The sequence below is a fragment of the Camelus dromedarius genome, chromosome 11, assembly GCF_036321535.1.
Source record: "Camelus dromedarius isolate mCamDro1 chromosome 11, mCamDro1.pat, whole genome shotgun sequence".
NCBI lineage: Eukaryota > Metazoa > Chordata > Mammalia > Artiodactyla > Camelidae > Camelus > Camelus dromedarius.
In genome coordinates this window covers 57107249-57131937 of record NC_087446.1, presented here as the reverse complement: position 1 = coordinate 57131937, position 24689 = coordinate 57107249, and the positions used below count along the sequence as shown (strand labels likewise).

General features: G+C 55.5%; 1 protein-coding gene across 1 annotated transcript; it reads left to right on the top strand.

Annotated features, from left to right (window-relative positions):
* Window positions 1–1569: 1569 nt before the first annotated feature.
* On the top strand, window positions 1570–21922 carry ITGA5 (integrin subunit alpha 5). Its single transcript, XM_031462372.2, has 30 exons — window positions 1570–1880; window positions 8188–8318; window positions 9535–9647; window positions 9763–9883; window positions 10068–10129; window positions 10222–10267; window positions 10525–10650; window positions 10880–10924; window positions 11068–11111; window positions 12852–12908; window positions 13056–13108; window positions 13397–13605; window positions 13844–14035; window positions 14255–14300; window positions 14457–14558; window positions 14753–14808; window positions 14939–15093; window positions 15379–15516; window positions 15646–15713; window positions 16095–16245; window positions 16330–16422; window positions 16567–16646; window positions 16779–16859; window positions 16970–17075; window positions 17445–17597; window positions 18512–18598; window positions 18708–18821; window positions 19421–19522; window positions 20068–20190; window positions 20824–21922. Exons 1-30 carry the CDS (start codon window positions 1651–1653, stop codon window positions 20905–20907), a joined length of 3168 nt encoding a protein of 1055 aa, XP_031318232.2. The 5' UTR covers window positions 1570–1650; the 3' UTR covers window positions 20908–21922.
* Window positions 21923–24689: the final 2767 nt, after the last annotated feature.

The window sequence follows — 24689 nt, the reverse complement described above, 5'->3', positions numbered from 1 at the left end:
TCGGTTCTACAGCAGTCAGGCATCAGCCTCTCTCCTCGCAGAAGGGGTCTCAGCTCTTGGCTTGAGGAGTTTTCTCCTAGCAGTTACGTTCATGGCAATGCCGTGCTTAAGATCCTGACCCAGAGAGTCCTTGGGTTCCTAACCTAAGGAAGGGTCAGGACCTGCAGATGTGAAAGTGGAATGGGAGCCAGCATCACCCCACAGTCTGAGCAGCTGGCGTCTGCCTTGGGCTGCATCTGGCTTGGGAGAGGGGCTTTTAAAAAAACAGCTGGGTGATTTGGGACAGGAAGTAGAGTAGCAGCATGAAGAGGAGACTCATGACAAGGAAAATGCATTGATTCTGGGCACTTTCATTCTGAGTCCTCCCAGCCAGAATGGGGCAGGGGCCTGGAGAAGAGAAAGGGCAGGGATCTGATTTGGAGGATTATTATTCTGGAAGGCGAGGAGTCCTGGAGGAAAAAGGCAGGAAGAAGGCCCGAAAGGAGAGGAGATTGGGAGAGAATCTAGGCCCCTCGGTCCCCCTCCCCCAGACTAAGATAAAGACTAGAATCCTGAAAGGTGATCTCATCACACAGAGCCAGGGCTGGGGGAAGGGTTGGGCAGGGGGTCACTGCCTTCTCTTGCTACAGCCCCTTCCTCTCCATCCACAGGGACTGTAGGGAGAATGGGGTCCTGGGCTCCAGCTCCCAGAGCCAAAAGACATAGAAGCTAAAGTTTGGGCCCCTTTGCAAGACACCACCACCACCCCACTCCATGCTACAATTCTCCAGGTTGTAGGAATTAGTCCAGTGTGATCAAGAAGACTCTGAGACCCTCCCTACCACTACCAGACCCTTGGGCAACGCCAGATTCTAGGAAGGGACTCAACAGAGGTTTCCATATCCTACAGCCAAGAAGGGGGAGGCTTTGACCAGAATCCTTCTGGTGAGTGACCCCCAAACTTCTGAGTTTTCAATTCTAGTAGTTTGGGGTGGGGGGAAGGGCGGGGAGCGGAACTCCAGGAGCCCAATGTAGCTCCTCCATCAGATCAGACTGACTGGGAGCACTCTGTACCTCAACTCCTGAGTCCCAAATCCAGCTGGCTGGAACCCAGGCACCCCGTGGCCCCGGAAGGCAAGGGGGAATCCCAGTTGGCCAGATGCCAGGGGAGTCTCCTGTCTATTTAGACCCCAAAGTCCCCTCCCTGAATTAGTGAGGGAGACCCCCCACACATATACAGACTCCCTCCGCCCTCCAGAGGTGATTCCTTTCCTCATTAGGAAATTCTCTGCTCCTTTTTTCCGACTCCTTTTCCGAGCGTTTACGTTGTACATCTGGAAAGGAGGCGGGAGGAAGGAGGGGGAAGCGGAGGGAAGGAGGGGGAAGAGCCCAAACCCGCCCAGTCCGACCCAGTCCAGACAACCGGCCTCCAGCTGGGGCTGGGGAGAGGAAAGTGGAAAGGTGCGGCCCCCCCACGCCCCTTCGGGGTGGGGGGCGCGGGCTCAGCGTTCCAGGGACCCAGGAATGCCCCCCCGCCCGCCCCCCCGGCAGGCGGGGGGAGGGCTCAGCCGGGAGTTTGGCAAACTCCTCCCCGCGTTGAGTCATTCGCCTCTGGGAGGTTTAGGAAGCGGCTCCGGGTCGGTGGCCCCAGGACAGGGAAGAGCGGGCGCTATGGGGAGCCGGACGCCAGCGTCCCCTCTCCACGCGGTGCAGCTGCGCTGGGGCCCTCGCCGCCGCCCCCCGCTGCTGCGGCTGCTGCCCCCGCTGTTGCTGCTGCTGCTGCCGCCGCCGCCCAGGGTTGGGGGCTTCAACTTAGACGCGGAGGCCCCGGCAGTGCTCTCTGGGCCCCCGGGCTCCTTCTTCGGCTTCTCGGTGGAGTTTTACCGGCCGGGGACCGACGGGTAAGTTGAGGAGTGTTGGCGGCGGGTTGGCGGGGGGCGGAGAGGCGCGCCCGGAGACTGGGGGCGCGGCTGGAGTCTGGAGGGGACCAAGGCTTGAGTTTGGGAGGCGGAGTTTGGAAGGACTAGGGCTGGAGTTGGGGGCCCACGCTAGAGTTGGGGGCCCGTGCTGGAGTAGGGAGGGGACAGTGGCCGGCGTGGAGCGGGGCCAGGAGTTTGAGAGCGATCAGCGGGGAAACGTGTGGGGTGGGGAGAGGACACGAAGCTAGAAGCTGGAGAAGCCTGGTCAGGGGTCTCAGGGCCAAAGAAGAGGAGGGCGCGTAAATGGAGAGCAGAGGGTCTCTGGTTGAGATCCTTGAGCTGCCGGGACCGGAGGCGGATGGGGACCGAGAGGGGGCGCGGAGGCCAGGAAGAGGTTTTTGAAGCAGTGGGAGACCCCGGGACCCCTGAGGGCCATTGTGCGGGGAGAGAACGGGTCGAAGTACAGTGAGGTGTGTGTAATAAGAGGGGAGTCGGAGACTGAGGGAGTCTGGAGGTTAAATGGGGGCCAGCCTCATCCTCCCCTCCCCCTCAACTCAGACTGGGAAAAACCCGGAGGGGACGGCGTCTCCCTCCCCTTTTTCCTCGGTCTCCCACTCCGCCCTTCACCCCTAATCTCTGTTCCGATGAGGGGATACGGGGAGTTGGGAGAGTCCCGGGACGCTGGTCCTGAGGGGGCTGGGGCTGGGGCTGGGGTCTGGCTCAGCCAAGGGCGAGCGCTCGGATGTGTCGGGAGGGGTGTGTGTAAGCGCGTGAAGCGGGGTGGGCGGTTTCCCTCTTCCTCTAGCTCTTGGGAGGAAGAGAGAGGCTGATTTCCTGTAGCTTGTCGGCTGGCGCTGAACTGAGACTGGGACTTCTGGGGCTGGGGTAGGGAGCTGGGGAGACGCGGGCTCGCAAGGCCCCACAGCGTCAGAATACAGGACATCAGAGATTGGGGAAGTCTCAAAGGAGGATCCTCACTCCCAGCTCAGCAGGGTGACCAGCAGACTGGACCCTGAGTACCAGGAAAATGGGGAGGCAGCAGGCTTGGGGAAGAAGCTAGGCAACCTTAGAGCAAGGGTGCTTGTTTAAATGTGGCCGGTGAGGGGAGTAAGAAGGGAAGGAAGCTGCTCCCCGACTGGGACAGGGACTCCCAGACGCCAGATGCTGACCCTCCATGGTAACTGAAGGAACCCTCTTTCTTCTACATCTCTGGTCTCTGAGCTTGCCACTGCTCCCCACCACCACCCAGCAACCAGGTTTTTAGGACCTCTGCCGGAGGTGAGCTGTTTTTACACATCATATAGTTAAATGATCTCTACTCATTTCCTTTAATTTGAGGAGAAAATGGGTTAATCTAGGTAATTCAATTAGGGAACAGGGGCAAATTTCTCCTTTGTCTGGAGGACTTGGGGATGTGAAAAAAGAAAGATGGTTAGGCCCCAGCTGTTGGTTCTGGGCTATTCAAGGTCCCCACCCAACCCCCACCCACCCCCCTGGCCTCTTGCCCAAACCCCATTGCATCACCCTGGTCTAGAGCCTCTGCCAGGCCTGGCCTCCCCCAGGCCCCCTCAAACTGCTTACCACAACCCTAATGAAGCAGAGAAGAGGGAGGGAGGGGATGGGATCCTCCCCCACATAAGGGTATCCAGTTATCTGGCTCTTAACCTTCCTCTTCCTCCACCCCCACCTAACAAGAGTGTCATCTCCCTTTTAAAATACTCCTCTAAAACATCTGGACTTTCACACACTTCCGATACCCTAGGTGTCTGTCTGGCCCCTAGCCTGATCCTGCAGTCCCCAAAGCCCTTTTCTCAAACAGGACCCAGCATTCTCATCCCTTCCCCCTCCCCTTCTGCTCATCTCTCCTCCCAAGAGAACCCAGGTGTCCAGCTTGCACACCTCCCCCTCTCATTTTCGCTTTACAATGCACTCTTAGAGCAGGACTCACTCAGAACATTCCACCTCCCCAGTGACCGCCCTCCCACCACAGCTAGGCCTTCAACCCCCTCCTCCCTGCAGGCGACAAACATAGCGCCTCACCTGGGTCTCTCACCGGAGAGGGAGAGCCTCAGTCTTCTTGGCCCCCTTCACCACCTCTCATCGGGCAGAGCCGGGTGTGCATCCTGGCTCCACCACATACTTGTTCTTTGTGTGATCTGGGGTGAGTTGCTTAAGTTCTTGGAGCCTGGTCTCCTTGTGAAAATCAAACATCTAACTTATGCAGCTGTTCTGAGGACTAAATGAGACACTATACATATAAACGGTTCTTGGTCCATACTGGATGAACAATACACAGGAGGCATAATTTTTCTGAGGTAGCTGTTTTCTGTTTCTGGTTCTCTCCTCCCTGGACACCACCTAGTTCTTTGTCTAAGTTTTCCCCCATGTCTTCTTACTTGCTTTTAATATTTGCTTATAGAAGTGACAGTAATAATAGTTCCTCACATTCCTTAGTGCTTTCATATCAATTTTTCTGTTGGATCATTACAAAAATCCTTGTGATTGTGTGTATATATATATATATATATATATATATATATATACACACACACATACATACGTATATATAAACTGAAGCTTCAGGAATCATAGACGTTTAGAACTGGAAGTTTGTTTATGGACCATTCAAGGGCAACCCATCATTTTATGGGTAGAGAATCCAAGTCTTGGAGAGGGGAAGTGACTTGGCCCAAGACACGAGCTTGAACCGTGCGGTATCCTTAACCCAGCTCCCTAGTGCCTTCTGGAACTGCCACAGTGGAGGCAACTGTCCCTTTCCAGCCAGCCAGGCACTTCCCTTGAGAATACACTGGGAGACCCAGAACCTGCTGTCTCCTCAGCCCCGTCAGGGCTGCAGTGGGACCTGCAGGAATTGGCCCGGTCCACTTGCTGCTCTCCACCCCGACCTTGTCAGGACCACAGTCAAAAAGTAACCATGTATTGAACAGGAACTTGGTTAATCAGAAGCCTGGCTGGGGAGATAGTGGGGAGAAGAGGAGGGGACAGATTGGCAACAGGGTAGGCCAGGATACTGGCCTAGGTAGCAAGATTCCTAGCTTCTAGCTCATTTGTTGGGAAGGATTCTGAGTGACCCTGTACATGTTAGTTAACTTCTCTGGGACTCAATTTTCCCATCTGTATAATGAGGACATGGGGCTTGGTCAGCAGTTCTCTTAATTAAAGTTTTTTCTTTATTTCCTTTATTTGTGTATTTATTTCAAATGCAAATGATATCTTACCAGGGCATTCTGTATAAAATAGAGAAAAGAGGTTGCTTGAAAAGAAGATGGGGAAGGGGGGAGGATATAGCTCAAGTGGCAGAGCGCATACTGGGCATGCACAAGGTTCTGGGTTCAATCCCCAGTACCTCCTCCAAGAATAAATAAATAAATACACCAAATTATCTCCCTCCACCAATAAATTAAATGAACAAACAAACAAACAAACAAATAAAAGACGATGGGGAGGAGTGTCAGGGCCATACTGGCCTCCCCTTACTCGATGTCTGGTGGCTGCTCTCCACGGTGCCTTCCAGCTGTGGCAGCCTGGGTCTCCAAGAACGAACTCTATAGACTGTCAGGGTTCTGAGGCTTCAAAATAAATGGTGGCAATTATTTCTTCCCTTGGTCTCCATATTTTGGGAGAGTTTATCTGCCAAACTGCATTTAGGAAGGAATAATTAATTCCTTTTTCCTGTGTTTTTTTTTTTAATCAACTAGAAGTTAGAACAAGAAGACATCTATAGTTGCCAATCAGAGCTTCTGACCAAGATAAGATAGCCAGTTTCCCCACATGAGTTGATATAATTCCAGCCCAAAGCAAATACATTTGAGGTTTTAATTAGCCTGGGCTGCCTTATCGGGTAAATGCATGATTTCCGTTAGGCTTTCTGAAATATTGAAAATAGCACAAGGACCCCCCATTGTTACCTTCTTGGACCCCTAGTAGGGCCCAACTGCTGCAGGATTTAGGAAGCAGTCACTAGGAGGGGGAGAATAAAGATAAGCTATGTGACACGCCATCCCTGACACCAGCACCTCACTTGGTACGTGGGGGAGGGCACTATGTATCGGAATGACTTGAGGGATCTGGGAAGGAAGGGCCACTGAACCCTTAGGTATAAGCCATGGGTACTGAGGGGGTCTAGGCCTGGGTCTGTGTCCCTTGCCTGCGTGCCAGGTCTCCCAAACCTTCACACAGCTGCAGCAGATACCTGGCCCATCGGTTTGTGGAGTTTATGAGCCTTGTGAGGTCTCTCTCTTACCTTCCAACCCTGGCAAATGCCAAGCTTCTTCTTCAGGCCATCCCAGGAGCCCTCAAGCTCAGCTCCTCCCCAAGAGCAGGGAGTGGTGGGAAAATTAGGGATGGGAGCAGGGTCCCTTGGCCGCTGCCCTGTGCTCTCCTGGAAGAGTATCGGAGCTCCCGGAGACTTCGAGATAACTTCTTCAACCTCTTCACCCAGAGGAAGAGGGACGGGGTACTGTCCAAGTCCACATTGAGCTAGTGCCCAACTCAGAACTCCTGTACCACAGCTGTGTTCTGGGGCTGCGCCTGCTACCAGAGGGTTGCACCCCTCTCTCCTCCCCTAGCCCCGAGGTGATGCAACCTTTCCCCACCACCAACCTCACCTACTATGCCTGGCAGCCAGCCAGGTCACTGTGCCTCCAAATAATAGGCGTCCACCCCCCAACTGAATGTACTGCCGGAGTGAGAGGGGTGGGGCCCAGCAGGCGGGTGGGAGACAAACGGAGAAGTGAGAGGTTGGCAACAGACAGGAAGCCACAAGCAGTAAACATTTCCTGTCCCCAGGGAACGAAGCTGGCACCCCACCCCCCATCACTCCAGGAACTCTCACTGGGGGGGTTCCCCCCTCCATCCCATTCCTCTGGAACCTGTCTTCTCCCTCCATCCTCATCCCCTGGCCCTACTGGGCTACCCTCACTGCCTGCTTCAGTCCCTTGGGGCTGTTCCCTCTGCTGTCTCCATTCCTATTGGACCCCGCCCCTCTCACCCCTCTCCCACTCAATGCATCTGTTGTCACCCGTTTTGCCTCCCCTCCTGTTCCCCATCACACCTACCGCTGCTTCTGTGACCTCTACCATAATCCCTGACTTAGGCACTCCTGGTAAGAAAGGCTGATTAAAGGATCCAAGTATCGGGGCGTAGTGGGGGTGGGTACAGGGAATGCTGAAAGCTGAAAGGGGCCAGAAACCAACAGAGAGGGAGAAGCCCAAAAACTGAGATCAAGAGAGAGGGGGCCCCTAAAACAGGAGCCAAGAGAGCAAGCAGTCTAGGGGCAGAGGGACAGACTGAGAAGCAGTGCCAGAGGCAGATATGGGAGGAGAGCTGAGGTCAAGGCTGGCAGGGACACTGCTCCAGTTGCCCCAGCTGCCAGATGCAGTCCTCATGGGAGACTCTGGAAGAGAAAGACCAGAGGGCTGACAGCTGTGCAGAGGCCTCGTCAGCAAGGGACCCAGGAACGATGGAGGCAAAGTCAGAGGCAGGAAGATTGCCCAGGACCTTGGCTATGACCACCCCATTACATAGGACCCTCAGCAAAGGCAACCTTCTCCATCTCTGTATTTTCACTGTGTCCAGAACTAAGACCCCAGTAGGGCAGGATCTGAATTCAGAATCCTAGGGATGGTGTTTGGGAAAAGGATTCAGAGGCTGAGACAGACATCCAGCCTGGATGGGGAGGTCCCACCAGATCCCAGGGTCAAGGCAGGCCCAGGCCCAGGGGAACATTCTGTTTTCACCATCCTCCAGCTCCTCTCTCCACTTCTGCGCCTGATTTCCAAGACTCACATTTTCCTCCTACACGCTGCAGGGCTGGGCAGCCAGGCAGCCGGACGCCTGGGTCTTGCCCAGAGAAGGGCTTTGGCTTGGGAGGAGAGGGTACAAGCTAGATAAGAGGACCCTGGGGTTTCGGGGGCTGTGCAGTCTTGGCAGGTCCATAGGGAGATGGAGGAGCTGGGGTCCAGGCCCTCTGGCCCCCGCCCCTTCCCAGAAATGACTCTGGTTCCTCCTCCAAATAACAGGGGAAGGTAGTAGAGGAGAGAGTCAGGGGAGGAGAGGAGGGGTTGTGTTAGTGACAGCGGCACATGGGGACCGCCTGACTCCAGCCTGTGACTCTGGCATTTGTGGCATCTTCTGAGATATAAATACAACCCAGGGGGCATCTACCCCACCCCTAGCCAGCCCCTGACCAGCCGGGATCCTTCCTGCCTGGCGAGACTGGAAAAGAGCTGGGGGCCACCCTGAACGGCCTCTCCTTTCCCCTCCACAGGGTCAGCGTGCTGGTGGGAGCGCCCAAGGCGAACACCAGCCAGCCGGGGGTGCTGCAGGGTGGTGCTGTCTACCTCTGTCCCTGGGGCACCAGCCCGGCACAGTGCACCCCCATTGAATTCGACGGCAAAGGTAACCGCCTTCGTACGTCGGGGAGGTTCAGGGAGGGACTAAGGGGTGGGACTGCAGCTTGGGGGCGGGGCGGGGCGGGGCCTGAATGAGGGGCGGAGCCTGACCAGTTCCAGAGCAACGTGCTTTGGGGCTCCGGCTCCAGCTCTGGGTAGCGGTGCAGCAGCTCCCCATGGCACTCACACCACGTTCCCAGTCTAGCCCAGCCCAAGGAGGGAGGGCATGATTCAGAAACATGTGGCTCGCATTTTCCTTGAATCACCCGCAACTCAGGGAGGCCAGAGCAGCAACACAGACAAAGACAGAGAGAGTCACAGAGACTATTCGATTCGTTTAAGTACTGACTAAGTAATAATGCACGCCAGGCACTGTGCTGGTGCTGCCGGGGATTGAAACATGATTAAGCCACCACCCTCAAGGGGTTTAAGGTCTGGGCTAGACGCAAAGATGGATGGGAGGGATCCAGGCAGACCGAGAGGTAAACAATAATGACAGCTAACACTTCAAGAGCACTTCCTGTGTGCTAGGCACTTTACATCTATTAATGCACTTTTTAATCCTTTCAACGACAGCGTGAGATATTATTACCCCATTTTATCGGTGAGGAAACAGACAACATCACACAGCTAGTAAATGGTGGAGCACAGACATGAACTTGAGCAGTTTGGCTCCAGAGAGAGGCTGGGGTGAGGGGACAAAAGAGGAGCGCATCCAAGATGGCGACAGTGCGGGGAGAGACGGTGTAAGAGCATGAAAAGGACTAATTTTTAAAAAACTTGAAAGACAGAGGAATAGAAAAGGCTTTCGTATACCACAGAGGACAGAGAGGGTGTGGAAGGAGAGAGACAGCCAGACAGATGCACAGAGAGAGAGAGAGAGACAGAGACTTAGGGGGCAGAGATCCAGAGGTGTGAGGAAGGTCAAGGTCAAGGACGTTGAACAGATGCTGCTAGAGAGCCAGGCCCAGGTATAGACAAAGAAGTGCAGCCAGAGGCTCACCCTGCTGGGAAATAGCCGTTCTTTCCCACTTCACCACACGCATCCTGGTCCCAGCTGGGCGGGGAGGCAAGTGGACCAGGGCAAAGCAACTCTAGGAAACCCCAGGTTCTGTGTGAGTGTGTGTGAGCTCAAACGTGTGCACATGAGGCCGGGGGTGGGGGGCTGCTCTAAGGCTCAGCTGCCCAAGGCTGGCATGCCTCCCCTTTCTCACTTCTCCAAGGCTCTCGAATCCTGGAGTCCTCGCTGTCCAGCCCAGAGGGAGAGGAGCCCGTGGAGTACAAGTCCTTGCAGTGGTTTGGAGCAACGGTGCGAGCCCACGGCTCCTCCATTTTGGTGAGGGCCCAGCAGGCTCAGTGGCAGGGTGGGCCGGGTTGGATACAGCAGGGAGGGAGAGAGGAGAGGCCCTGTTGGACTAAACCTGAAGCCCCCTCCTCCTGGGCCGTCCCAGGCCTGTGCACCCCTCTACAGCTGGCGCACTGAGAAGGAGCCCCTGAACGATCCCGTGGGCACCTGCTACCTCTCCACAGGCAACTTCACCCGAATTCTGGAGTATGCACCCTGCCGCTCAGGTAGGGCCAGAGGGGACATGGGATCCCCACAGCCCCCCACCCCCCATTAGCCTGGATGCGGACTGTCCGGTCCAGGGAAGTCCTTTCTCTGTTCTCCTCCCCAACTCCTTCCCCAAGCTCTCTGTTTCTTCCCTGCACGACCCCTCTGTGCGGAGCACCTTCCCACCACCTTCTCCCCTTGCAGATTTCAGCTGGGCAGCGGGACAGGGCTACTGCCAAGGGGGCTTCAGTGCGGAGTTCACCAAGGTGAGAGGGTGATCTGGGAGGAAAGCCGTGGTGGGTGGTGGATACAAGGGAATCTGGATCAGATGTGGACATCCCTTCTTCCCCCTCCACAGACTGGACGTGTGGTCCTGGGTGGACCGGGGAGCTATTTCTGGCAAGGTAAGTCCTCCCTCTGCAACCCCTTCATCCCCGGCACACGGCCTCCCATCCCTCTCCCAGCTCAAGATCATCATCCTTCCCTCCTCTGCCCCTGTCCCAACTCTCTCCCTTTCCTGAGGCTTACCCATCCTCTCCCATCACCCTCCACAAGCTTCACCTTCTTGAACCAGGCTTCTGAAATCCTACCCAGCCAGTCTCCAGGGCCCTCCTCCCTGCCCCCTCTGCCTCCAGCCATCCCCTCCTCATCCCTTCCCCAGGCCAGATCCTGTCCGCCACCCAGGAGCAGATTGCAGAATCCTACTACCCCGAGTACCTGATCAACCTGGTTCAGGGGCAGCTGCAGACACGCCAGGCCAGTTCCGTCTACGATGACAGCTACCTTGGTGAGCGAGCAAATGTGGAGGGAGCTGCAGGTGGAGAACCTCCCATGCCCCTGTCCTCGCTCACCCCTTCGCCTCCCTTCTCCCGCTCAGGCCTCCCCAGCCCCCTGCCATATGTGTCACATTGGGGCTGACTATGAAGGCCCAGTATGGGTGGGGAAGGGATTGGAGGAGACCAGGGCAGAGGGTCCCCGAAGCAAGAACACCAATACCCCCCAACCCTGTCCCCCAGGATACTCTGTGGCTGTGGGTGAATTCAGTGGTGATGACATGGAAGGTGAGTTTGTCCCCAGGCTGGGGTCCAGGGAGGGGGGTGGATGGAGACCCGGGACCTGAGGCCACAGGAACTGAGACACCTACCGTTTTTGTCTGTCTCCCCTTTCCCTGCCCTCAGCCTACAACTTTATCTTCCCTTTGCAGACTTCGTTGCTGGTGTGCCCAAAGGGAACCTCACCTATGGTTATGTAAGACCCAGCCTGACCCTCCCTCTCCTCCCCTCCCCTGGCTAATCACAAAGACCGTGCATGGCAGCTTGGGAGGGTTGAAAAAGTGGATCAGAACATGGGCTCCTGGGTCAGGCCTGTGTTCAGGTTCTGGCACTTACTCTGGATGAATCAAGCTGTTGTTTTTTCCTACCCCCACTTCATTCCATAAAAACCTTGGGTCTGCTTAACCTCTCTGAGCCTCATTCTTCTCTACATAATGAGATAATAATAGTTCTGACCTCACAAGGCTCTTGTAAGGATGATGTGAGATAATGCATATGAAAGTACTTGGTGAACTGTTAGGCAGGGTGCAACTGGTAGCTGTTATTATTAGACCCCAGCAAGTGCTTTTAAAAGGATATAGATAAGAGTGCCATAGTAGCCCATTCAATTACCAACATTTATTAAGGCAAGGGAGGGATAAGCAAATGAATGAGACATCACACCCCATCTCATAAGGTGCTTCTAATCAAGGACGAAAGATAAGACACACGCACAATTGGAATCTAAGGTGCATTCTGTTCACGAGCCCCTCAGTGCGTCAGGCACTGTCCACTCATGATTTCTTTTTTTTTTTCCACTTGTGATTTCTATTCTTCACAACAAGCTTATCAGGGTAGCTATTACCATCCACATTTTATACAGGAGAAAGCTGAGGCTCTAAGGGACCAAAGAAGTTGTTTAAGATCACCCAGTTAGTAGGTGGCTGGTTAGAGATTTAAAACCAGATCTGTCTTATTCCAAAGTCAGCATTCTTTCTGCACTTATGATGTGTTTCAGGAAAGTGGTAAAGATGATGAGCAGTGTAGGAGAAGGAATAACCGCCCTTCCAGGGCAGCGATGGATCAGCAGAGTTTCTCTGAGGTGTCAGTGGAGATGAGGAGAGAGGGCATCCTAGACAGGAGCATGGAAGGAAAGGGGGGAAATTTAGGCCAATTTAACAGACTCACGGGCTGACTGAGGACAAGGAGAATAAGGCAAATTTGGGCAAAACCAGATAGGCTGGGGCCAGATTCTCCAGGACCTCGGAGGACCAACCAAGAAGTTGAGACAGGGCAGTAGCTGCAGGGAACCAGCATGGGTTTCCAAGCCAGAGGTGCCCCTTCAAGATGGGCTCTGGGGCGATCCGTCCTGCTGCAGAGGGGGAAGGGCGCCGAAGGCAGGGGGCGGGGGCAGGGGGCCCTCCAGCAGCCCTGGGAGAGGGCTCACACCTGAGGAACTGCAGCTAGAGTGGGGAGGAGAGTGAAGAGTCAAGAGACTCAGGGGACTGGTAGGGCCAGTCACTAAGAGGGGACATGGAGACACGAGTGTGTGTGGTTTGGGAGGACTTGAGAGGTGAGGCCTCAATCATTCAGCTAATAACTATTGAGGGTCTGCTGCTCACCAAGCACTACTTTAGGCTCTGGGGAGAAAGCCAAAAACAAAAACAAGCTCCTGCCCCCATCAATCTGACATTCAAGTGGGTAGACATGGACAACAGCGAGATAAGTGTGAAGTCTGTCAGTATGTGATAAGTGACATGCGGTAAAGTGGTGAAGTTGCCCTGGGATGGAGGTGCCCAGTGTAGAGAAGGGAATGCGAGGCAAAGCAAAGGAGGGAATTAGGGGACAAGTGGGTCTCCAAGGATTGCCTGCCCCTGGGTATCCTGTACCCATTTGTCTTCCATCCATGGGCTAGTCTGGTAATCTGGGACCAATGGATGTATGTCCTCATCCCCAGGTCACCATCCTTAATGGCTCAGACATCCGGTCCCTCTACAACTTCTCAGGGGAACAGGTGAGGACAACCCCCACGTGCAGCCGAGCTTGGCACTCTGTCAGCCAAGTCCTGGCCCTGAGCTAGTAAGCTCAGCCCAAGTTCTCAGGCCCCCTGGAGTCTCTGCCTAGTTCTGACCCAGTGCTGCTTCTTTGTCCCCCAACCCAGATGGCCTCCTACTTTGGCTACGCGGTGGCTGCCACAGACACCAATGGGGACGGGTGAGTAGTGGGGGAAGGGAACCACACAGTGCCCTCTTCACCTCTAGGAGGGAAGGGTTGTGGGGAGGACAGGAAAATGCAAACCTGGATTCTCCTCCTTGTGCCTGCATCCCCTCTGCTCAGGGGCAAGGAGAGAGCTGAGAGCTAGAGACCAGAAGACCTTGGGTCTCTCACTTGGGTGGGAGGGAGCCCAGGATCCGGGATGCCTGGGATTTCCTGGCACTGGGATCGAGGACGGGATGGGGTGAGGCATGGTCTCAGGATGCCTGGTTTTTCCCGCACCCCCAGGCTGGATGACTTGCTGGTAGGGGCGCCCCTGCTCATGGAGCGGACGGCAGACGGGCGGCCACAGGAGGTGGGCAGAGTCTACCTCTACCTGCAGGGCCCCGCCGGCATGGAGCCCACACCCACCCTTACCCTCACTGGCCATGATGAGTTTGGTCGGTTCGGCAGCTCCCTGACCCCGCTGGGGGACCTGGACCAGGATGGCTATAACGGTGAGCACTGTGGGCTCCAGCTGGTGATGAGGAGTCAGGGGCCTGAGTCAGAAGGGATGTGGGGAGAGATCGCTGTCAGATAAAATGCCCAGACCCCCAGTGACGTCCCAGTCAAGTCTTGGGGCTTGAAGAGATTAGAATACTAGAAATGACAGATGGGGAAAATAGGGTCCTGGGGTCTGGTGGTAGAGGTTTGGACTCCTGGCCTGCTGACTGGTGTGTGTCGTGTGTCTTGCAGATGTAGCCATTGGCGCTGCCTTTGGTGGGGAGAACCGGCAGGGAGTGGTGTTTGTATTCCCTGGGGGGCCTGGGGGCCTGGTCTCTAAGCCTTCCCAGGTTCTGCTGCCCCTGTGGGCAGCTGGCCACACGCCGGACTTCTTTGGCTCTGCCCTTCGAGGAGGCCGCGACCTGGATGGCAACGGATACCCTGGTGAGTTGTGCCTGAAGCCTCTTTAGAACTCCGTGGTCACAGACCCCCAGCCCCTCCAATGCACTTTCCTAAGCTCCCGGGTGCAGTTCCAGGATGGTGCCACTAGATGGCGCTGTCCTGTCTCTTCGGCCTCCTTGAGCAGTGAAACTAGAAGGGGTTGGGAGGGAAGGATCCTGATTTGGGGCTTGCTGTAAAGGATAGTTTCCTGGCTTCTTGCAGATCTAATTGTGGGGTCCTTTGGTGTGGACAAGGCTGTGGTGTACAGGTATGAACTCGGGCAGGGGGGCAGCCTGGGAGAAGTGGGGAACTGAGGGATTTCTCAATAGGGCTGAAACTGGGATCCTGGGGCTCAGGCATCAGCTTCCTGTGCCCAGGTTCCCCAGGAGTCTTAGTTCTTTGACCCCATGTCGACTTTTGGCAGGGGTCGCCCCATCGTGTCTGCCAGTGCCTCCCTCACCATCTTTCCCGCCATGTTCAACCCAGAGGAGCGCAGCTGCAGCTTGGAGGGAAACCCTGTGGCTTGGTGAGCGGGGGTCCAGGAGATGGCAGGGATGGAGTCTGCAGTACCTCATCTGTGCCCAGGGGTGGGGAGGGAGAGCAGGTCTGTGGAAGGGGACCAAGGGGGCTGTCCTAGTCTGGGTCTGTCTGGGAGGTAGGGAGAGGGGAGGATGCCTGTTTCCATTGGATACATCAGCTTTCCCTTCGGTCTTCCTCCAGCATCAACCTCAGCTTCTGCCTCAATGCTTCTGGAAAACATGTTCCCAACTCCATCGGTGAGGGAGACAGCCTGAACCTCTCAGGCACTTGGGACAGGAGATGGAGGGGTGGGGACCTGGGCACCTCTTCTCTGGATCGATTAGGAAGGTGAGAAAGGTTCTCCTTAACATGCGTGCCCGGCTGCAGGCTTCACGGTGGAGCTCCAGTTGGACTGGCAGAAGCAGAAGGGAGGAGTGCGACGGGCGCTGTTCCTGGCCTCCAGACAGGCGACCCTGACCCAGACCCTGCTCATTCAGAATGGGGCCCGGGAAGACTGCAGAGAGATGAAGATCTACCTCAGGGTATGGATGACTGGGAAGGTGGCCACGTAGATCTGGGGGCCCCTTCTGGAGGGAAAGATATTGGAAGATTCCCATGAAGGGCTTGGGACTTTGGGGGGCTGGCGAAGGGGGCCCTTCTGTCGGAGGAGCTGGGAACCAGGCTGCCTCTGAAACAGTGAACATGATCAGGTTTGGACACCTGAATTCTTGAGGGCCCTGAGTGAACAGAGATGTGAGAGGATGAGAAGCAGGGCCCCCGGGTCCCCAGTGTCCCCTGACTCTGTGAACCCTCTCCTCTGGCCCCAGAACGAGTCAGAGTTCCGAGACAAACTCTCCCCAATTCACATCGCCCTCAACTTCTCCCTGGACCCCCAAGCCCCTGTGGACAGCCATGGCCTCCGGCCAGTCCTCCATTACCAGAGCAAAAACCGCATAGAGGACAAGGTGAGGACAGGGTGGGGAGACGGGCTGGGAGGAGAGGGGCCGGGACCCCCGGGGGCAGGGCTCTGGAGAAGGGAGTCAACCGTCGGGAGGGGGTCGAAACTCCCCCTCTCAAGGCTCCCTGCTCCCCAGGCTCAGATCTTGCTGGACTGTGGAGAAGACAATATCTGTGTGCCAGACCTACAGCTGGAGGTGTTCGGGTAAGTGAAGGCTGACGTCATGTTGGGAAGTTCAGATGCCAAGGTCCTGTAGCAGGACACGTGGAGCTTGGAAGCACTTGGCTCACAAAAAAGTAGAACAGGGACATATTAGCTGGCAGTGTGACCTTGGGAAATTACTCAACTTCTCTGAGCTTCAGCTGCTTCATCTGTCTAGTGGGGCTAATAGCACCTATTTCTCTGGCTTTGTAGAGGGATCACATGAAATAATCTACACAAAACGTCTAACCTACTGCCTGCCATAGAGGCGGGACTCCATAAACGGTGCCTGATAATTAATTAGTATATTATTACGGATATAGCCCACTGTCCTGGCTTGGGCGTTAATTCCTCACTGTCCCTGACCCTGTGTGTCCCCACCAGGGAGCAGAACCACGTGTACCTGGGCGACAAGAACTCTCTGAACCTCACTTTTCACGCCCAGAACGTGGGTGAGGGTGGAGCCTATGAGGCGGAGCTTCGAGTCACGGCCCCTCCGGAAGCTGAGTACTCGGGACTCGTCAGACACCCAGGGGTGAGAGGGGACTCCCGGCGGGGCTGGGCAGGTGACACTGCCAGAGGGCCACCAAAACCTTACCTGAGCCCACCCCACCTCCAGAACTTCTCCAGCCTGAGCTGTGACTACTTTGCTGTGAACCAGAGCCGCCTGCTGGTGTGTGACCTGGGCAACCCCATGAAGGCCGGAGCCAGTGTGAGTCCGGGACGGGAGAGGCCCCGAGAGGACAGTAACGAGCTCATTCAGAGCAGAGCTGTGGGATCGGCAGGGAGGGCTGCCACTAGGCTGAAGCAAAAACCCAATCTAACAGCCCCCTCATCCTCCCTCCGTGTCCCACAGCTCTGGGGAGGCCTTCGGTTCACCGTCCCTCACCTCAGGGACACGAAGGAGACCATCCAGTTTGACTTTCAGATCCTCAGGTAGGGAGTGGGTGGGGCCAGGCTGAGTTGGAGGCGGGGCTGAGGAGGGCGGGGCCGGGGCGGGGCCTGAGGCAGGTGGAATTCTTCCTGGCTTGGCTCCAGCACCTCCTCTGTCTCTCCTCCATCCCACAGCAAGAACCTCAACAACTCTCAAAGCGAAGTGGTTTCCTTCCGGCTCTCGGTGGAGGCTCAGGCCCAGGTCTCCCTGAACGGGTCAGTGCCCGGGCAAAATGGGCCTCTCCGGGAGGGGAGGCAGACTTCTAGGAAAAGATGATATGGAATGGAGTCCCTTCCACTGTTCTCTAAACCACCTTCCTCTTTAGTGTCTCCAAACCTGAGGCAGTGCTATTCCCGGTGAACGACTGGCATCCCCGAGACCAACCACAGGAGGAGGGGGACGTGGGCCCTGCTGTCCACCACGTCTATGAGGTAAGGAGCAATAGAGGCAGGAAGGGCCAGATCCTAGGAGGGTGACCGCGAGTGGGGGCGTGGCCAGATGAATGACAGGGAAGGAGGAGCTGGTATGAGTGACAGATGGCTGGGACAGGGACTGAAAGGAAGAGAGGGGGAGGGTGGAGGGAGAGGTAAACCCTGGCCAGTTGAATAACTTAGCAGGAAAGGATGGAGCCACCTCCAGGACTATTGCCTGGAGAAGAGTCTGTCTCTGCCCGTTGATTTCTTCCTCACTCCTGAGAAAGGAGACTCGCAACAGGGAAGAGGGGTCCCTCAGGACTCAGGTCTCAGTAGGGCAGAATCGCTCCCTCCCTTCCCGTGATGATTGTGCTCTCGTCTCCTCAGCTCATCAACCTGGGCCCCAGCTCCATTAGCCGGGGTGTGCTGGAGCTCAGCTGTCCCCAGGCTCTGGAAGGTCAGCAGCTCCTCTACATTACCAAGGTCACAGGACTCAGCAACTGCACCACCAGTCACCCCCCCAACCCACAGGGCCTGGAGGTGAGGTGGCCTGGGGGTGGGGGGACCAAGGCCGAGGGTGGTTGGGGAAGATCGCTGGGGGCCTGGAAGAGCCAATAAGGAAGGGCCTGGAGTAGAGCTAGGACTTAGGCCACTGGAAGGGGGTCGGGGGACCCACAGACACCTTGAGGCTGTGGGAGGAAAAGACTGTACTTCTGTCTTTCTACCTGAAATATCCTCCCCTTACTTCTGGCCTGGGCATACTCCTAAGTCCCAGCTCGGTGCCACCTCCTCTGGAAGGCCTTCAGACCCACTTCCCTGGGCCCAATGCCTGTTCGAAAGTTTGTTTATTCATAAACAACATTTAAATTAAATGAGTGCCTGCACCAAATGATGCTACAGATGTTACAGGCTTGGGAAATAGCACACTGAACCAAACTCACAAGGTCCCCACTCTGACGGAGCTGACATTTTAGTGGAGGGTAATAGACAATAAAAATTAAAAAGAGAGGGAGAGAGAGGAACAGATATTAAGATGTGTTGAAAGCACAGTGCTAACCTGCTGGGGTAGGGTGGCACCAAGCCTGTTTAAGTTGAGTTATCAGGGAGAAACCTCTTGAGGAGGGAACAGGTGAACTGAGGCCTGAAAGAGAAGGATGAACCTGTTTGTGAAGACTCAGGGAAGAGCACTTCAAGCAGAGGGAACAGCCAGTGTAAAGGCCCCAAGGCAGGGACGGAGCCCTAATTACTTACTGACACATCTCCTCCCTGTAAACTGCAAGGACCAAGTCTTACTCGCTTCCGTGTTTCAGCACTGAACTTGATGCCTTGACATAGGAGGTGGTCAGTTGGATGGATGGAAGACCAAGTCAAGGCTGCTCTGGACCCCTGGTGCAGGCTGACTGAGATGCTGTAATGAGGTGGGAGAGGCAGCTAACGATTGTTTCCTCTTCCAGTTGGATCCTGAGGGCTCCCAGCACCACCGGCTGCAAAGACGGGATGCTCCAGGCCGAAGCCCTGCCTCCTCAGGGCCTCAGATCCTGGTAAGTCGTCCTGGGACCAAGGTCAGGGCCTAAGCGTTGAGTACCTTCCTGGGGCCTCAGAGCCATCAGAAGGGCAGGACTCTGGTTCCAGCCTCTGCTTTCTTCCCAGAAATGCCCAGAGGCTGAGTGTTTCAAGCTGCGCTGCGAGCTGGGGCCACTCCACCGGCAAGAGAGCCGAAGTCTGCAACTGCATTTCCGTGTCTGGACCAAGACCTTCCTGCAGGTAAGGGAGCCTCACCTCAGCCCTGACCCCCGGCCTGTGGGCCTGCCTGGACTGACCCTCCCTTTCCCCCACTGCCCTAGCCACCCGCTTTGGTGACTGGGACCCAGGCAGCCCAGCTCCCCTCCCTCACCCTTGTTTAGACAAGGCTGTGTCCTTGGCGCCCCCTAGTGGCCAAACTGGGGCTGACCACTTCCCCTCCTGCCCATTCAGAGGAGGGAGGGCTGGAGGGAGACGTGCTGGCGAAGAAGTGTGGGAAAACAGAAAAGGAAGATGAATCCACCTTGAAGAGGCAAGCAGATGGAGGAACAGTAAAAAGCAGTCATTATTGAGCGCACACTATAGGCCAGGCATTTTCCTGGGTGCTTAACCCACATTAATGATTCAAAAAATTTTTTGTATTGCTGTTACCTAATTATACATTATTCAGTTATAACTATTCAGTTATAAATTTATTATCTCATGTAAGGAACATAGAGAGGGATTCAGGAGAGAATGCGTCCAAAATAGGGAAAGACCATAACTGGAGCCAGACCATGGGGAGCCCTGCGTCCTCTAGGTGCCAAGAGGCGCTGCCCTGAACACCTTTCCCCCACCCGCAGCGCGAGCACCAGCCATTTAGCCTGCAATGTGAAGCTGTGTACGAAGCCCTGAAGATGCCCTACCGGATCCTGCCTCGACAGCTTCCCCGAAAGGAGCTTCAGGTGAGTTCAGGGGCCTGGGCCGAGGAAGACAGAGTGCCAGGCCTGGTGCTAGGACTGGGGCGTGAGTAGGGGCTGGCCTGATTATGGTAACAAATATTTATTGAGCCTCTACTGTGTGCCAGGCACTGTGCTAGGTCACAGGAATGCGATGATAAGCAAGATGGACAGGGGAGTGAGACGTGTGCCAAGTGGCAGGATGTTTGTGGAAACACATCATAGGGACAACTGAACACAGGCTTGCAGAGTCGGGAAAGGCCTCCTGGAAGAAGTGATGTTTAAACTGAGACCTGAAGAATAAGTAGGAACCACCAGGCTAACCAGTGAGGAGAGGGATGTTCTCTGGGGAGAGGGAGTTAGCCGGCGTGAAGACCCAAAAGTGAGAGACGATCATGCCCACTTTAGGAATTTGAATTTTGAAGTTCAGAATTCTGTTAGCCCAAGATGGGAGGGGAGAGGTGGGTCTCGGTCCAATGGCAAGTGGGAGCCGAGTGGAGGGGGAGAAGAACTAATGGCTTTTCAGTGATGTCTCCTGACTTGCTCCCCAGGTGGCCACGGCTGTGCAGTGGATGAAGGCCGAAGGCAGCCACGGCGCCCCGCTGTGGGTCATCATCCTCGCGGTCCTCGTTGGCCTCCTGCTCCTCGGTCTGCTCATCTATATCCTCTACAAGGTCAGCCGCATCCTGCCCATGACTTGGCCACCATCCCATCAAGTCCTGCCCTTGACCCAGCACAGTCTCCAGCATCTGCCTCCAGACCAGTTCTCTGGCCACACGCCCCCCCCTCTCCCCAGCCACACACATCCCATCTTGACACCGCCTCCAGGATCTTTTCCTTCATTCTACAGCCCCTAACTTAGAAAGAGTTCTCCTGACTCAAGCTGATAAGTCTGCCAGTACTTTAAAAGTCAATGTTACTCACAGGCGGCCAATATGTAGCATTTGTGCTGTCACTTCCTGCAGAAACCCATGGCAGCCATCACTAATTGATCATACCCGAGAAGTCACCTCAGACTTCTCAAGAGGCAGCCACTATGAGGCAATGAGGCTTCAAACTTGAGTTCAAACCAATTTGCCATCCCTGGTTTAACTGGGGGCATTTTTATGGCACCAAAGCACCCTCACCCTTAGCCCTCCTGGCCCACTGGACTTCTTGGAGAAATAGTCTTAACAGCCGGAATGTGGGTCAGTTTTCCCGGATGGGGAGATTGGAAGCACTAGTCCTCTTCACTCCCTCTTGGAATCCATTCTGGGGAGAAATGGGAACCAGAATATCTCAACTCTTCCTCTTTTTCCCCTCATTAGCTCGGATTCTTCAAACGCTCCCTCCCATACGGCACCGCTATGGAAAAAGCTCAGCTCAAGCCTCCAGCCACCTCTGATGCCTGACTCCTCCCGATCCCAGACTCCCAATCCTGAAGGCCCAATCCCCCCACCCTCAGTCTACTGACCGGGAGGGGGCTGGGCGCTTCCTGAAGGTGCTGAGGGCCGGGGAGAAGCTCCTCTCCCCAGCCCAGAGACATACTTGAAGGGCCAGAGCCGGGAGGTGAGGAGCTGGGGCTCCCCTCCCCCCACGCACTGTGAAGGACCCTTGTTTACACATGCCCTCCTCATGGATGGGGGGCCTCAGATCCAGGGACAGAGGCCCCAGCCTCCCGGCAGCCTTTGCGTTTTGGAGTTTCCTGAAAGCAACTTGGAACCAGAACTAGGGAGTCCAATCCCAGTTCTCTGGCCCAGACGTGCCACCGGGACTCCCTGTCCAGCTCCAGCCTGCAGAGATCTGTCCTCAGCCTTGCCAGAGAGCCACAGGAAGTCCCCAGCTAAGAACCTGGAACCTGGGGAGCAAGACATGGCAGCTCTGGACAGCCTGCACCCTGGTGGCCAACGAGGAACACTAACCGTGGATGGTGCCCCAGGCCCAGCTCAGGACAGATATCCCACACCAGGATCGACGCTGGCCTGGAACCAACCCCAAGGGGAATCAGAACTCTAATGGGGCCAGATCGAACCTGGGGCCTGGGGTTGATCTGGGACCCAGACTCAGACATTGGTAACCTAACGAGGCAGATCCAGGAATACATTTGAGCCTGCTCCAGACCTGGGCCTGGAGGCCCACTCCACCTCTGACTCAGGAGAAGTCAGGAACTGCCCGGGACCCTGAAGGGGCCGTGATGGCACCAGATCTGGAAACTTAACCCTGGCCAGATGCAGGCCCCTCCCCAGTCCCCGGAGAAAGGGGGAGCCCGCTGTCCTGGGCCTGCAGGATCTGGGTTCTGCCCGCCAGCTGCACTGACGCTGCCCCTCCGCTCCCTGACCAACTCTCCCTCCACCTCGGCTCCAGATACCCAGGACTTATTTAAACTCTGTTGCAAGTGCAATAAACCCAGCCCAGTGCCCCCACTGACCAGAGCTGGAATCTGTCCTACCCCACTCTTTCCAGACCCATCCTGGAACCAGACCACTGGGTGGGTAGGAAGTGCCTGTTTCTTACAGCTTCTTTCCATGGGGAACCAGGAGTGTGACCCCCAGGAACTGTGGAGCTAGTTTTGGGGTTCCCTTTTCTTAAGTGAAAGAGATGATGGAAGGGGTGAGAGAGGGCTTGAATCCTCTGCCCATCACCCAGCCCCACCAGGTCTGGTCCCAAACGGCTCCAAAAGAAGAGAGAGGAATCCCTTCTCTTTGTGTTGGAAGATTAGTGAAGAATGCAGAGGGGCAGGGGACCAAGCTAAAGGTGGGGGAAGATGGTCCAGAAGACTCACCTGGGCTTCCCTAAACCAGAGCAATGAAATGGGTTGAGAGAAAAGGCCACAGAACTAAATCAGAAGAAAGCTGGTTAGGTTTTTGTTTTGTTTTAATTGCCTACTGTATACTGGTGGGTAGACGGGGTGTTAAATAATTTACACACATTATCTCATTTAATTTTTATCCATCATCCTGTGGAGTAGGTACATTTACACGAGGGGAAATTGAGGTCCAGAGAGGTTATGTAATTTATTCAAGGTCACACAGAGTCAAATTCAGCTTCGCCAGACTGTGAAAGCCCTCGTTCTTAACCAACATGGCATAGGGTTTGGGTCTTTGGGAGAAGTCAGAATGAGGGAACCCCTCAGGGTCCTCTGTCTCCTCGAGGTCTGTCCTAATGTCCAGCAAGAGAACGAAGAGGGGTGCTGAAATTCTAATGAAATTTTAAGAGGCAAAGATGTCCATGTCCTGCTAGACCAGAATTGAGCCACCAGAGGGCAGCACAGCCACAAGTTCGTAGGAATTTGGGGAAGGGAGGGTCCTCACTCTTCCTCCATCACCAGGGCTATTCTTATTAACTTAGGCTCCCACCTAGCAGTGCCTGCATGATCTCAAAATACCTCTCCTGGGACACCAAGCCTGCTCCATGCTCCAATCTGTGACTTCTGATATTTCCATACCGCAGGAACTTCTTCCCAGAATCCATGCATGCAGAGGGACCGATTGGGAGGGGGAGTCCTGATGAGGCAAAGAGCCACCCAGTATTCCCCAGGATGACAGCTGTGGCACATCAGGGCACTGGGAATTCTCCAGGAAGGAAATCCCATACTCTCCCCCTTTAAGGGGAGGGGTGGGAGTGGCATCAGCCAAACCCCAAGGGCCAAATCTGAGATGTCTTACACTATTGTGAGGAGGAAATGAGGAGGGGAAGTGGGCTGTAAGTATTGGGCTGTTCTCATGGGTGTGTCTGTGTAGTGCCTCTACCTCTGAGTCTCAGAGAGTGACAAGGTCTCCCCTGAGGATGCACAATACAAGGTAGGAATTCCTTGGGCTCAGAAATGCTGCAGATGTAACCTAGCACCAGCCTCTCTGTCCCTGAACTGTAATTCTCAGGCGCTGGTCTGTTTCCCCTTCCAAATCTCCCAGACCCTCCAGAGCATGTCTGCCTCCCATCTTGAGACTTGAATGATGCAGAGGGACATGAGGGTAGAGGGCCAGAGGGTCAGGGTCAGGCCCGAGTCCTAGCCATGTCTGTGTCAGTGGAGACAGAAGGGAGGCCCCAAGAAGGGAACAGAGCAGCTGGGGGCGCAGGAGGGGGAGGGGGCGCAGGAGAGGCAGCTGGCAGGCGGGAAGCTGATCGGGGGTCTCAAGTTTCTTGACATCAATTAGAGCAGCCGGCCTGGGCTCATTAGTAGCCAGGGGTGCAGGGCTCATCAATAATGAATTCACCCTGCACCCTGCCCCGCTCCAGCTGCCTGCAAGGTCACCCCGCCCTCTAGCCAGCTGCCTCTCCTTGGTGAGCTAACCAGCCCCTCTTCTGAGACCTCTCTAACTCCAAGTCCCCAGGGGCAGTGGGGAGGGGGTGAACAAAGCTGAGGGCAAAGGGGTCTCAATCACCAATCAGCCACGCCTGATGCTGACTCTAGTTTGTTCTCTGAGTCCACCCAGGAGAAGAAAGAACGGGAAGAGGCAAGGAGGAGTGTATGTGTGGGGGATGGATAACAAGGTCTGGGAGAAGCAGGCTTTGTGATTCTAGGGTCAAACAGCATGGTGGTAGGTCAGATCTGGAGCAAGAGGACCTCCTCTGATGGGCTTGGAGACCCTACCTTCTCCCCCAAGGTCAGACTTGGGCAGCGAAGCCACAGTTCCCTGAGATCTCTGGGCCTCTGGATCAGAAAAAGACCAAGGCACTGGCAGCCCCAGAATCCTCTTGCCCTCAAGCTGAAGCACCTTGGCAGGTGCAGAAACATATCTTGTCTTCAGACCAGATCAGTGAGGTAAGAACAAGAGACTGCTGAGGCCCAGAAATAGGAACTTGAACTTCCTGTACCTTAATTAGCCATCTAGTCCCAAATTCCCTGCAGGACCCAGGAGTGCAAGTCGCCAGTCCCTTTCCAGTTTCCTAGACTGTTCCAAGACTCCAGTCTCACCCCTCTTCCACCGACTTCTTCCTCCCTGGCTCCACCTTCCCAAAGTTCCAAGCATTATAGTTCCTAGTCACAGCTCCTTTCCCTTTGGCTGGGGTTGGCCTGAAGCTGGCTGCCTGGCATTCTGGGAAATCCTCCTGCTGCCCTCCCTCTTGGGCAGGTACAGACAGGTCCAGGCTGTAGCAGCTGCATCTTCCCCAGACACCTTGCAGACTCCCAGACTCCAGCCTCGTGTTGCCATCCCAGCTGCCCGCCTCTAGCCAAGGCCCCCTATCAGTGCTT